This window comes from Camellia sinensis, chromosome 15 (assembly GCF_055761805.1).
Source record: "Camellia sinensis isolate YWXY chromosome 15, ASM5576180v1, whole genome shotgun sequence".
Classification (NCBI taxonomy): Eukaryota; Viridiplantae; Streptophyta; class Magnoliopsida; order Ericales; family Theaceae; genus Camellia; species Camellia sinensis.
In genome coordinates, this window is record NC_138975.1 from 8207264 (window position 1) to 8222679 (window position 15416).

A 15416-nucleotide genomic window follows, 5' to 3' on the forward strand; every position below is an offset into this window, starting at 1 on the left:
CTCTCCCATTGTGTTCACCTTGCTCACTCTCTCCCTCCCACCTTCTCTAGTTATTGAGCTCTCCACTAAAAGAAAATGCACTTTTAGCGACCACTTTGTGTCTCTCTCGCTCATTACTCTGTCTCTGTCTCTCTCTCTATCTGTCTCTCACACATCTCTCTCTCATGACCCATCTCCTCTACCACATTCACCACCACTGTAAATGTCATTCCACTACCACCATTATTACCAATGTTGCCACTCCACCTCTACGACTACCATTACTACCACCATCACTACCACTCCATTGCCACTACCACACTGCTACCACTACTACTACTACTACTACTATTACCTCTCCTCCTCCCCCACCGCCACTCCATCTCCTCTACCACTACCACAACTTCACCACTAATCTCCTTCGCCATCACCACCACCATCACCTCTTATCCACCACCTTCACCACTACTGCCGCTCCCTCTCCTCTACCACAAAAAATTAGCTCTTGATTTTTAGTAACAAAAAAAAAATGGGCCACAAAAAAATATTTTCCGTTGACCATAAAAAATTAACTTTATTTTAACGAAAAATATTTTTCATTAAAATATTACCCCTACTTCTACCAAATAAAAAAAATCATTAAAATAAAGTTAATCTATCTGTCTCTATCTCTCTACATGTCTCTATCTCTCTAAATTTCATTAACTTTATTTTGATTGAAAATATTTTTCATAAAAATATTACCCTTACTTTTACCAAATAAAAAAAATTTCATTAAACTAAAAACGAAACAAATAAATTTTTAACCTTAGTAACAAAAAAAAAATAAAAAAATAAAATAAAAATTCATTAACTACAAAAAAAAAAAAAAAAATATATATATATATATATTAACAAAAAATAAATAAAACTACCGCTTATCCTAACTCTCTTCTTTTCTTCTTTTTTTCATTTTCCCGCTCTTTCTATTTCCCTCCTTTCTTTCCCCCCTTTGTTTCTCACGATCTCAAATCCCCAATCCCTAACAAAAAATCCCCAAAATACGATACTATAGGGAGGGAGGGAGGAAGGGAGGGAGAGGGAGGGAGGGAGGGAGAGAGAGAGAGAGAGAGAGAGAGTTGATCGAAGATTCTCAAAAATGGCGAACTATCACTTCGTGTACAAGGACGTGGAAGGAGCTTCGACTCAAGGGGACGATATTCAGAGAAAATTAGAAAACCTCCCTCCGAAGCCCTCTGCATTCAAGCCCCCATCCTTCAAGCCCGCCGAGGACGAAGACTCTAAACACAAAGACAAAGCCCGCCACCGCGACTGCGACTACCACCGACGACTACGACTCTGTTAAGTTCTCTCTCTCTCACTTGTTTGTTGCTCTCACTCTGCCTCTTTCCCTCTCCTTCTAATTTTCGAAACCCTAACAAGTGATTTTTTTAAGGCTAGGGTTGGTCAAAGTCGTCTATCTCCTATGTGATTTTGATTTTGATTCAATTTGTTCATTTCCAAGTTCTTTTTCTTTAATTTAATTTATGTATAAATTTTGCACACCTTCAAACTGCACGCAACTGTATGCTTAATGCCTACTGATTTTTCCTTCTCTTCTATTTCAGTCCCTTAATTTCATTTATCAAAAAAAAAAAATTGCGCCCTTTAATTTTCTTATGGTGGTTTCATCAGCAATCCTCTTATAATGTAGAAACCTTGCTGGAAATAGCTTCACTGGTGGCATCCCTTATTCCATATCTCAGATGACTTCCCTAAAATACCTGTTAGTCAAGCATCCGAAATTTGATTTTTATTGTTCATGTCAAAACTATTTAAAACTTCACACTTAACCACTGGTTGTTACATTGCGCTTTGATTGTAGAAATGTTGGTCACAATCAACTTCAGGGCCAAGTGAATGACATGTTTGGTGAGCTTTTATCCGTCTCCACATTGTAAGTTTACCCTCCATCACCTTTTTTTCCTTGTGGAGTTCTCCCAAATATGCATACCTTGACATAGTTGAGGCGTTATCAACAGCATTGTCTTTCATTATGATGTACAAGACTAAATGATTATGTTCTGTCTTTTTTCAATTCTTAAACACTTTGGTAGTCATTACTTTCCATGCCACAGATGAGAAGCTTTATTTTGTGTTTTGTTTATTTTTTTTGGGAACAAATCAATATTGATTATTTTAATATAGCATTCTAATAGGGTACCATGATTATTTTTATGTACACTAAGGGGCTACAGGATGTTAAATTACTTATTTCCCCCATTGAGGTCTGTTCTTGGTAAAGCCCTCAACTTAACTTAAATGTAACATTTTTGCTCACAAACCTCGTGTACTCGCATATAATTTGGTTGAACTAAAAAGACATAGGAAGTAGTTAGCTGTTTTGATAGGAGTTATTTAGGTGAAGAAAGACATGATTGATCGTGTTGAACCTATAATTGTGTGCTTTGACTTGTTCATTTGAGTTCTTGTTTGTATAAGGGTGGCAACCCCTCTGATGTTGTTTCTTTAATCAATTATTATTTATCAAAGAAAAAAAATTGAATTTTTATTTGAAGACATATTTTCACTTGCTTTTAGTAGAAAAATTAGGATTTTTGTGCAAGCTACATCCATGAAGAACACACACTATGACATTTCTGACTTCAACTTAATAGTTATGAACTACACTATGATGTTTGTGACTTTGGCTGTAGTTTTTAGAACTCCAAACTAAGGGTGGTTTGGGTATGACTTATTTAGTGTTGAGCTTCCCCTTGCACTACTATTTTTGGGGTCCTTTCCTTCTGTCTATGATAGGTGAACAGACGAAAGCTTTTCGTGATGTCTCTTCATATCCATGTTAAAGATCATTATTGTCCTATTGTGGGTTCTCGGTGTTTGCAACTTCTTTGATATCATTGTTAAACAGGGTTCATGTGGCTGACCCCTGAAACACAAATGGGGATTATTTACATTGTTTGTTTTTCTACTAAGTTGTGGCTTTTGAAAATACATTTCCTTAGTCATGATACTTAATAGAAAGGGGATTTTTTTTCCTCCAAATATTGCATCCAAATTCTAGCTGTAATCTGTAGAGTCAAGGAAAGGATCACAAATCCATGATTCAGTAGTACGTATTAGATGCAGGCCACCATTGTCTACTTCCCTTGATGTATTTCAATTTAGATTGATCAAAACCTTTCTTTGAACTCAGGTACACCCAGTTATCTTAAAAGAAATGTTTAGTGATGAAACTCTAACTAAGATATTAGTTTTTTTTCTTATGAATGCCCACTGCTAAGTGGCTTGAGCCTAATAATTTTCTTTATACCATGCACATAAGCTGAGCTGAAACTATAAAAGGGGCTAAGTTTCTGTAGGTCTTATTAAAACACAATGTTACTTGTATTTTCATTTGTTTGAAACCACTTGAGCACTATATTTAATTATAACTCTATGGCATCATTTTTGCAGCGATTCAAACTCCATCTACAATCATCACAAAAACATTTGAGACTTCAGCCACAATAAACCTAAGACCTCCACCTATTGATCGTCACAAATCATTTGATGAAAGATGATTTCTCAAGGAAACCCATTGTTCCCATTGTTCCCAAGAAAGTCCATACACCTCCAGTAAATACTATATCATATTCAATAGCAGACCTGAGCAAAAAAGTCCATACACCTCCTGGGGTATGATTATGTGGGTCATGTACTTCTCTTGAAATGGTTATTAGTTCTCCAATTCTGTTAGATATAGGTTGTCTTAGGTTTGTTATAGTAGATTCTTTTATTAGTATATTCTATAAAATTGCAATTATTGCTCTTTATAAGTTTAGTTTTGATACGAGGATTGGGCACACATCAAAAGGTTAATAGAATAAAAATGTTGAAAGGTTAATTCAAAAGGTTAATAGAATAAAAATGTTAAATCTTACCAATCATCATTGCTTTTATTGTTTTTGACTTTCAGGTTATGAAGCATAGACTTGGCCATTTGCCTTTTACTGAGAAGCAAGTAGTCACTTCAACAGATGTGTTTTAGGAGAAAAATTAGTAGCAAGGCATGCACTCAATTCAAGTCTCTCTCTCTCTCTCTCTCTCTCTCTCTCTCGCTCTCTCTGATGAAATTTGGAATATAAGTAGACTACTTCCTTTTTATCTCAAGTTTCCTTCAATTCTTTGAATTTAAACTGAGAACTTTACATGCCTTCAATTTTTATTTGTTTGTGTTTTTTACATATATGATTGTGTGTTTTCTCTTGCTAGCATATAATTTAGTGTCTCCTCATGATGTCAATTTTATGAAAAGATATTCCTCTACATATGGCTAAACTAGATTTTTAAACTAGCTATAAATTGTTGGGATTAATTTATGCAGAGTAATGACTGATGACTGTGAATGTTGTTTCATTGGGGTGTGATTTATTCCTTTTTTTATATCATCTTTTTTGAAAGCATATATTTCCTTTGCTTTTAAAAAGTGTACATGAGAATGAAATAATGTGGCCATCTCACGTTTAGTCTTCTTACACATTTGCTTTCTTTCTTGTTGAATAATTTTGTAGTTTTCTGTGACACCTAAAATTAACCATTCATGACACATTAGTTTTAACTTTAAACTACATTTAGATATTAACATTTAGCATCATATTGTTCTATTGTTTGTCTTTACTTTCTATGTCATAAAGAGGGAGTGCATAATGAAAAAGAAAACAGAAAAAAAGATAGTGGACTACAACATATTTCTATCTACAGCAAATTGGAATTGTTCACATTTTTTTCCCTTGTAGAACATGTAACTGTTTTATGTTGTATTCTTAAGTTGCCTATCCCAAAACATAAATTTTGTTAATTTGTTGGTATACTAATGCAGGTCAATACTAGGGTTGACTTCTACACGAAATTGTGTGGAGTTTCCGTTATTCGAAAGTGAGCATTGAATCAAGTATTAATAGAGGCACTTCTGGTTCTGGAAATAATTTACTGAAGAACCATGACAGCTCGAGTATTCTTCTGTTATGATGAATGAATAACCATTTATTATAAAAGGAACCTTTATACATGTAGCTCACATTTAAGCCGAGGTCCTAGTTTGACTCTTACTCAGGACATCTATATATTGTACTTTGCCTTATCCATGTTATGAAACTATTGTTATTATTATGCTATCGTATTCACCTTTTAATCGATACCTTTCTGTTTTAGTGTAATGGAAAAGGGTTCTCCGTTGACATCTTCTCTCTCTGTTGTAGGTTAGGGTGTTATGCCAGAAGGCTAAGGGTATTCTAAGTGACCATCTTTTGTCTTGACTCTTCCCGATAGGAATAAACAAACTTGTCCAATATGCCATATAATGTGGAAGTAGTAAAGAGTTCAAATTGATTCTTATTCTTCACTAATTCTTCACTTTGATTCTTATGTTTATAAATATATTTTTCTGCACTTATTACGCACATTATCCCATAGTGATTCTTATTCTTATTCTTATAAATATAATGTGGAAGTAGTAAAGAGTTCAAATATATTCTTATTCGTATTCCTCTTGTATTTTTCTTCTCTTATTACGCACATTATAGAGAAAGAGAAATGAAGGCCTTTTCCAAGTTGCTGTTCTCATCTGTCCAGGATAGCACCTTTTACGAAAGCTGTGGTGTAGCTGACCTTATAACAACTTGCTGTAAGTAGCCAGATAGATTTCTTTGCTTTCCTAATTCTACAAATTTTGCCTTCATAACATCGGTTGCTCATGATAGAAACATGCAACCTTATTATGTTGTTTCGACATGGCAGTAGGGGGAAGAAACAAGAAATGTGCGGAGGCTTTTGCTAGGAATGGAGAGAAAAGGTATGCATCTGTTAGAACCATTTAGTGTTGAAAAACTTTAGTAGAGATTAATCACTAATCATGTTTGGCCTCGTTGGTCTTCATCTACAGGTCTTTTGATGAGCTTGAAGAAGAGATGTTGTAGGGCCAGAAATTACAGGTAAATACAAAAATAGTTATAGTGAAGAGCAGCAATTAAATAAATAATAGCAGACTGCTAGGGTTAATGTCTTGTGCTTGAATTCTTATCAAAATAAATGTGTACAAAGAGGTCTTTTGATTTTTATTTTGGTGGTAGGGCCTGGTTGTTCTTCATTGGGGGTTGGGGCATTCTCTAAAAATAAACCGTTTAGGCCTAGTGGGAAGGCACTGGTCAGGAATGAATATAGCTGGAACAGAGGTACTATACTATACTTTATTTATACCCTTACAAGTTATATAGATGATTTGGCTTCCAAGAATTGATTTCATGTGATTGTGTGCTTATTGATCCACAAAAACAAATATGTTGTGTTTGGAGATTGTGCTTATTAAACCTTATGCTAATTTCTCTATGAGAGCAATTGTAGAGTGCACTTAATTTTTTAATGCAGATTGCAATCTAGTTATCAAAACACATCAACCATATATATATATAGATTATATAAGGTGAAGAAGTAACTGAAAAATTAAATATTGAGGTGGTGAAAGGGACTTGAACCTAAGACCATTAGTTTGGTAAACAATACTTTTATTACTTGAGCAATACCAATGTAAATAACACTTTCAAGCAATAGACACGCTACATGTTTTTAATGCAAAATCAAAATTTATATTTTATAAATTTAAAAGTACATCTATCAAGTGAGCACACACCCACTAATATATATATATATATATATATATATATGTGCGCGCGTGTGCGGAGTGGAATAATAGGACACTTCACTTGGTGACTTAAATTAACAACAATTTTGGGAGCTTAATATCATAGAAAGTTCTTTGTTATTGAAAAGATTAAAAAATATTATTTCAGTACCCATGACCAATGTGATGAAGCCTAGTAATCATTTTTTTTTTTTATGATATATCGAACGGAAAATTATTTAATATTCTTAAAGTATCATCGTCGCATGTGCATGTAATACTTTCGACCAATGAAGTCACATAAAAGAAGATGAATGATATTGACCTTATCTCTCACCTAACTAAACAAGCTGAGTTAGGCTAGCTTCACTCATCCCATTACTAGTACTCTTATTAACATTAAGAGCACTACATCAGTATATCGAGTCATTACTTCGGAAGTAATAAATAATTAGTTATATAGAAGACTCTAGCATGGGGAGTGAACTCAAACACTTCACCTCCTAGTGATGTGGCCACTTACTAAATGTTGGATTTTTGTTATGCTAAACAGTGTGTTATAGTTTACATAATTCAATGATTTGTCAAATTAAAAGTGAGGAGCAAAAAAACAGGTGCAAAAGGGAGGGGAAATGATTCTGACTGAAGCTGTGGAAGAGAAAAACAGATCAAGTAAGAGCAACAATGGTGTTGGTGCCACAAAGAACAACAAAATCAATCAAACCCTTAAACTATATTTTTGAAACATTAATCTTTCTGTTAGAATATCTTTTGACCAAGAAATTTTAAAAAAAAATTACAATAATTCAAAAGATTTTAATGGATTTTTATTTTACATTTTTATTATGTAGTGTGAGAAACCTGTCTAGTATGACAGAACAGATGAGCAAGGCAATGCTTGATAGTGTTGGCATTGCCACCGGAACTGTGATGGCACCGGTGGTTCAGTCACAGATGGGGAAGGCTTTCTTAGCCATGGTTCCAGGTCAAGTCCTCTTGGCCTCACTCGATGCTATTAGTAAGTAATAATTCTATTATCAATACAGAAATCAATAGCATATCAAAAGACACAATATACATGATTTTACAAAATTTGTTAGTAGGACGTACTCTTAAAAAAAAAATCTTGTCTGCAATCCATATATACATTTTGTATCCGATTTTTTGACTAGTTTATGTATTCTTAGATTTATTCCAGTGAGTAAAGACTACTTTAAAGTTTTGTGATTCAAAGAAAAGAATATGAAGTAATCACATTGATTTCTCTTGAAACTACAGACAAACTGTAAGATGCAACTGAAGTTGCTGAAAAACAAGCCCTCTCTGCCACCTCTGCTGCCACAACCAGAATGGTTTATGAAAGGTAAAAGACTTAATAGTGACTAAGACATGGTTTTATATAAATAACAGCAGATATTGGTGTACATTCACATTTCTGGTTACTTTACAAAAATTGGGAATAAAACACAATTACCTTTCTAAGTTGTTAGAATGAGAATTTAAAATGACTACAAAATTGGGTAATTGTGTAGTAGTTCCAGAGCACCAACTTAAAATGTAACAATTTTTCGACAAAATTTGTCCCATTGAATCAAATTTTCATAAAATCAATTTGTCTAGTTTATCAGCTCAATTGTTTCTCTCTTTTTTCCCAGTACAACTTGTTCTATATGAATTTTTCCAGTACTTTTTTCATTTTTTTCTCCTATTTTTCTCTCTAACTCCATTTGAATTTTCATTGCCTGGCTTTCACCATTGTTGAGCAAACAAGTTTGGAGAAAATGCAGGGGAGGCAACAGAAGATGTGCTTGTGACCGCCGGACACTGTGCTGGCACTGCTTGGAATGTCTTAAAGATTATGAAAGCCATCAATCCAGCTTCATCAATGTCCTCTGGAGTACTAAAGAGCACAATCAAAGATAGGAAAACTTAAATCGTGTGTTGTCAATTTATGTATCTAAAACATAACATGCTAAACATTGTCTCTGATGCATCTAGCAAAAATAATCCTTCTCTAAATTGGATTAGAAATAGTTGATATATGTACTTTGTTGAATGTTCATGATTTAATTTATTTGTTGGTTTGAATGATTTTTGCAAATTACAGATTATATTGAATAAATTGGATGGATTATTATAAATTATAGGTTTATTTTGTTGGATGTTGGCAACCAAATTTTAGTTTTATTTTTTAGTTTTGGTGACCAATTGATTAGTCGGGAAAGATAAGTTATACTTTTGCCGACTAAATAAAATAGTCGGTGTATCACCAAGCACATTTGGCGACTAAATAATTAGTTGTTAAAAGTATTAATTTTGGCAACCAAAGGATTTGGTCGCGAATAGGTCTATTGTTGACTAAAGTTTTAGTTGCGCAAACATTTCTTTTGACGACAAACATGTTTGGGCATGGAATGTGACAATTGGTGACTAATTATTTTGGTCATGGAATGTGACAATTGGTGACCAAAGTTTTTGATCGTAGAATGTCGCAATTGGCGACCAAAATTTTTTGGTCGTGGAATGTCACAATTGGCGACCAAACTTTTTGGTCATTCAATGTGATAATTGGCAACCAAACTTTTTGGTCGTGGAGTGTGACAATTGGCGACTAAGATATTTGGTCGAAAAAATATCACTTTTTGCGACCAAAGTGTTTTAGCGACAAAATGGATTAGTCGCAATAATGACATATTTAGTGACCAAAAATTTAGTCGGCAAATCCAACTTTTCCCGACCAACCAAAATTTTGGTCGCGAATTACTTTTGCCGACCCTCAATTGGCGACAAAACTAGCGATCAAAAAATTTGGTCGCAGATAACTTTTGCCGACTAAAAATGAGCTTTTAGCGACCAATTTTTTGGTCAGCAAAAGTGTTATTTCTTGTAGTGAAATTAGAATGCAATTTCTTTTCATATTTATAGTAGTCTGATAAAATTAACTTTTTGTATGAATAATTTTTACTGTGAGACCTACAAAAGTAGCTGATTTGGATCATTAATGCGGATTTGAATTAGAACCTACAAAAGAGGTATAAATGAATATAGAGAGATATAGTACAAGGAGAAAGTTATCCAAGAATGTAACAACCCGAAAATTTAAATTGTCCCTTAAATTTTATACTAGTATTATGATTGTATGTGATAATATATTATTAAATAAATAATAGTAAATAAATAAATATAAAAGTAAGAGTAAATAAATAAATAAATAAATAATAGGTGTGATAGTAAAATAAATAATTAATGTACTGTTGGTATAATGAGAAATTTATTTATTTATATAGTTATATTAGGAAGTTGGGCCAAAATATAATTATCTTAAAAATTTATTATGATAAATATAAATCTACGTTAATAATAAGCAAATCGGGTGAAGTTATGGAGCAAATCTACGGGTTGATTCGGCTGGCCACGTGTTGGCCAGATATTGGTTTTTCGTCCCTATAAGTGGGGAGGAGTTGAGCAAACCTGTGAAGGAAAAGAAAGAAAAAGGAAAAGAAGGGAGAAAGGAAGAAAGAAAGAGAGAAAGGAAGGAAGGAATTGAGGGAAAATGAGAGGAAGAAAAGGAAAAGAAAGTAATGGAAGTCAGAAGAATCTTTGATAATGGAAAGAAAGAGTGAGGTATTAAAGTTAAGGTGAGTTATATTATACCTTAAGTTACCATAATATATTTTACGTATATTTTGACTTAGCATATTAATTTTATACAAGTTATATTTTATTAGTTATATTAATATAAGTTATGTTTTATTAATATTTCAGTTACGTGGATTAATTTCTGAACTCTATTTGTTAAAATAAAACCCATGGATATATTTGTTTATATTTTAAAGAATATTTGACTATAACCTTATAAACAATTATGTTTTGTAAGTACCACCACGGGAGTCCCACGCCTTGGGGGACTTAAATAACCATTGGTTTTTGTTTGGTCACTTTGTGACCCTCTGTCTGTCATGGATCCATGGACCTCTGTTTTGTACGGAGCAAAGTGTTGTGCGAAGATAAGTGATATACCATTGTGGAAGCCACCTCTGTAATCCATATGAGCCACCTCTTCAATCTGTGTCTCTATTCTGACTATCATTCTGGTGACCCCTGTTCTGTTTTGTTCGGTATCGTGGTTATGGTTATTTATTTACGTAATTTCTGTATTTCAGTTTCTGCCACTTTAATGATTTATTCACCAAATTGAGAAATTGAGTTATGTAAATGTTTTGGCCTAACTAACTATCCATGGTTATTTTGTATTCCTTATACTCTTGGTATAATATTTCTCACTCTGTCATGTGCTTATAGCTGTTTATCAATTTTCAGGAACCAATGCAATTCAGAAATAGCTTTTAGAAAGCCTTAGACGCGGGACTGTGGAATAGACACACACAGCACTTTTATGATATTTTTCTATGTAAATATTGACTTTTTTGGTCAATAAATTTTGTAATAAAAATAGAAGTTCCGATAATTATTTTGGTACCCTCACTTAAATATTACTTTCGTGCGCGCTTATTAATTTGTTTAAGAATTGGCCGGAGGTAACTTCAGTTACTGGCCATCATGATGCTTAACCCTTGGGTATGGGGAGCGAGTCATGACAAATGGTATCAGAGCAACGGTTTATAAATAAATAAATAAATAACTCATCATTGGAGCATACGACACATGCATATTTAAGAAGTAGGATAGCGGGTAATTAGTCCCTAAATATTATATTTTGTTAGTCGATTTAATTATATTATGATTTTATATGTATCTTAATTTTATTTTTTATTTTTTTGTGCATAATTGTAAAGGATATTAGATATCATTTATATTTGTTATAATAAAAGAAAAAAAAAAACAAAGGATGTCAGACTCAAGCACCCACCAAAATTATAATATAATTAAATACATATAATTTACAATTCAGTATTAAAAAAAAAATCATTTTGATTTTTTTTAAAAAATGGGTTCAAATTTTAAAAATACTAATTTTGAAACTATTTTCCATCAGTAGAAAGTTCACGGATAAAAGAAATGGGAGTTCATCTCAAATTCCTTCAACTCCTGCATATGATTCTCTCATTTCACTTCCAGTCGCTTGTTTGATTATGTTCTCATTTTATTTTTTTTCGGAAATAAAACTAATGAAAAGTTTTTAAAGTTACCGATTGTTTCTCATTTTGGCCCAAAACAATTTTTGACAAATAGACGGTGAGTTGTTTTTGGTAAAGTTTTTTTTTTTTTCTTGAGGTAATATTTTCTATCCAATTAATCATCTAATATATATTTATCAGAGTGCGCAGTGGATAGTTTACACATATGACGAATTTCGATGATGAAATTTTTAAAAGGAAGGAAGATTGTAACAATCCGAAAATTTAAGTTGTCTCTTAAATTTTATACTAGTATTATGATGGTATGTGATAATATATTATTAAATAAATAATAGTAAATAAATAAATATAAAAGTAAGAGTAAATAAATAAATAAATAAATAATAATAATAATAGGTGTGGTAGTAAAATAAATAATTAATTTACTATTAGTATACGATAGAATGTAATTTAATGAGAGATTAATTTATTTATATAGTTATATTAAGAAGTTGGGTCAAAGTATAATTATTTTAAAATTTTATTAAGATAAATATAAATCTACGTTAATAATAAGCAAATCAGGTGAAGTTATGAAGCAAATTGCAGATTGATTCAGCTAGCCACGTGTTGACCAAATATTGGTTTTTCGTCCCTATAAATAGGGAGGAGTTGATCAAACCTGTGAAGGAAAAGAAAGAAAAAGGAAAAGAATGGAGAAAAGAAGGAAGAAAGAGAGAAAGGAAGGTATGAAGGAAAAGGAGTAGGGGTGAGCATAGTCCGAATTGAACTGGATTGGGGTAAAACCAGGACTAATCCGTTATCAACGGTTCCTGAAAAATTGGAACCAATCCAATCTGTAACGCCCTAAAAAATAAACCCATCATAACATATATTCACGATAAAATAGAAGAGATTTCATATTACAATCATCAGAGTATTCTTACAAAAAGTATTACATATTGACAATAAAAGTAAATGCCCTATAGGCTTATAACTTTCCAAGTCAACACTTGATTACAAAAAGGAGAGTACTAACTCTACACAAAATAAGCCCTTGGCTTGATATACATGTAATACAACAAAACAACAAAAAGGAGTCTGACAGCCTCTAGCCTCCCAAGCTACGTCCTTGGAGGTGGCATAACACCTGTACCTGAAAATGATGTCCCATATAGGGTAAGCCAACGCCCAGTAGAGATATGCTAAACATAATATGAGCAATAACTAAAACATTAGCACTTGATAAACGTTTAACTCATAAAAACCAACATACAGTGCAATCTAGTTCCATAATCCTTCACTTAACAAAACTCAACTTATAAACACGACTCGGAACCTGGCCAAACAACTTAAGTGAGACTACATCTCATGCCAACAATACTTCAAACTGCCATTTTACGAAAATTGCATCCGCGGGATTTGGCACCCATGTGTAATTATTTTCTTGTGGCCATTTTACGGAAACTTCATCCGCGGTACCCATGTATAGATGTTTTCGGATTGCCATTTTACGGAAATTTCATCCGCGGGATTTGGCACCCATGTGTAATTGTATTTGAATTGCCATTTTACGGAAATTTCATCTGCGGGATTCGGCACCCATGTATAATTATGTTTGAATTGCCATTTTACGGAAATCTCATATGCGGGATTCAGTACCCATGTATTCAAATACTCATCATATACAATGACAACCAATACACCAATTGATTAGTTTTAATTCACCTAATCATCATGCAGTGTCTACAACAATTAAGACTATCCTCCACCGATAGCCCAAAGCAGTTATTTCTAAACAGGTAATAAATGCACCAACAGATAAATTATCAACATTTTCAAAGGTGAGTGATTAATGAATCCAACTCCATCATTCTACTACATAATGAGCCAATTCCGTTACTCCCAACTCAATTTCATAGTTTCATAACATTCCCAAATTAATTGTATAAATTAATTCATAACAAAATTTAAGGCTTTCTCTCCATTTTTCTCTACAATGACCCAAAGGTCCCATATATCATCAACAACAACAATACCATCATTTTAAGACCCCAGATACACATCTATGAGTCAAAATAACCAAACCCCTTTTTATTCATTTTGAAACCCTAACACCCAAAAATTACCCAATATCAACATTACATCAAAATGACCAATAGTTTATGTCAAAGACCATAAAAATGAGTAGTTATCCCTACCTCAAATTCGGAGCTCAAAGGAAGAAGATGAAGAATTTCAAGATGCTCCAAATCCCAAGATTTTTGGACCAAAATGTAGCCCACAACGAGATCAACACTTTTTACAAAGGCACAAGGATAGGGGATCACTCCTACTAGATCAAACCCTAGAGAGAAGTTGGGATTTTAGAGAGGTGCTCTCCAATGGAGGTTTTGAAAAAGTAGGAGAGAGAAAGAAAATCAAAAAGTGATCCAAAATGTCACTTTTCGGACTGATATACAGGTCGCCCCACTCGAGCGTGGAACTCCCCGCTCGAGCGTGAAAAGCGCCACTCGAGCGTCGATGGCACACTTCCAGAAGTTTTGCAGACCTTGGTCCCTGCTTGAGCGTCAAACTCCCTGCTCGAGCGGAGGAATAAAAACGAAAGGTCTCGCTCGAGCGTCAAAACTCCCGCTCGAGCGTACGACGGCCTGCAGAGATAAATACTGGGAGATGGATATTCACGCTCGAGCGTCAAAACTCCCGCTTGAGCGGAGAAGCAACAACAAAGGGCCCGCTCGAGCGTGAAGGCCAAAATCTGGACATCAACTTTTGATTTCTAACACAACCAACCTATTCCAAACCTGCCCAACACAACCCAAGACTCAAATACAAAGAGTAAAGGATGTAAATGAGAATAAGACAACAACATAATCATGGAACCAAGTCCGAAATGCAATAATCAAAGGAAAGGAAAACCAGGATCGCTATAACCTCCCCCCCTTAAGGAATTTCGTCCCCGAAATTAGGTACAAGGTTTCAAAAACAAGTTTTCCCTCAATTCTCATTAACATTACCAACCAACATTCCACAACCTGACCCATTACCGGTCATCCCATCTCTTTTCAAGAGGCAAATCACAATATAATCTCCAACATGCATTATCAACATGCATTACAAAACATGTTCAATGCCAATATTATATTTGCATTTCTAAAACAGAATTAACATATGCAATGTTAAAATAGACTTCCATTTCAAGGCAAGTTCCAAAATATATTTCCATAAACCAAAACATTTACAATGTTTTACAACTTAAGACATATTTCATGCTCTTAAAGTTTATCAATATTACAAAATTCCTAATACATGATTACACATCAACAAATATATCCGGATATTTTTCACGGACCTCCAACTCACGTTCCCAAGTGGCTTCTTCCACTCCGTGATGTTTCCACAAAACCTTTACCAAGGGAATGGTCTTGCCTCGCAGGACTTGCTCCCGCCTATTCAAGACCCGAACCGGTCTCTCCTCATACGAGACATCCTCATCTACCTCCAAGTCGGTCCAATCCAATACATGCGATGGATCCGGCTTGTACTTCCAAAGCATACTGACATGAAACATGTCATGTACCCCAGACAACTGCGGCTGCAAAGCTAAACGGTAGGCAACCTCACCAATCCTCTCAAGGATCTTGAAAGGGCCTATAAACCGAGGGGACAACTTCCCACTCTTCTCAAATCTTATCAAACCC

The 15416-nt window shown here is 33.9% G+C and overlaps 1 protein-coding gene across 21 annotated transcripts; it reads left to right on the plus strand.

Annotated features, from left to right (window-relative positions):
- The first annotated feature begins 917 nt into the window (after window positions 1–917).
- On the plus strand, window positions 918–8778 carry LOC114311958 (glycerol-3-phosphate dehydrogenase [NAD(+)]-like). 21 transcript variants are annotated; one of them, XM_082909232.1, is made up of 12 exons: window positions 955–1744; window positions 1844–1915; window positions 3938–4028; window positions 4841–4896; window positions 5544–5644; window positions 5758–5812; window positions 5903–5951; window positions 6090–6191; window positions 7252–7309; window positions 7489–7655; window positions 7916–8000; window positions 8425–8778. In XM_082909232.1, the coding sequence occupies exons 3-7, from the start codon at window positions 3999–4001 to the stop codon at window positions 5934–5936; spliced, it is 276 nt and encodes a 91-aa protein (XP_082765358.1). In that variant the 5' UTR covers window positions 955–1744; window positions 1844–1915; window positions 3938–3998; the 3' UTR covers window positions 5937–5951; window positions 6090–6191; window positions 7252–7309; window positions 7489–7655; window positions 7916–8000; window positions 8425–8778. The 21 variants fall into 21 exon arrangements, 17 of the variants coding, with proteins under 17 accessions (XP_082765362.1, XP_082765358.1, XP_082765349.1 ...); XM_082909223.1 differs by having other exon boundaries at window positions 7916–8778; XM_082909233.1 differs by having other exon boundaries at window positions 7489–7622; window positions 7916–8778.
- Window positions 8779–15416: the final 6638 nt, after the last annotated feature.

Coding starts and splice junctions, on each gene's coding strand:
- LOC114311958 (XM_082909236.1), top strand. CDS start 6,171: ATGAATATAGCTGGAACAGAG. Junction 6,192..7,915: donor TGAATATAGCTGGAACAGAG/GTACTATACTAT, acceptor TTGAAACTACAG/ACAAACTGTAAGATGCAACT. Junction 8,001..8,400: donor ACCAGAATGGTTTATGAAAG/GTAAAAGACTTA, acceptor ACCATTGTTGAG/CAAACAAGTTTGGAGAAAAT.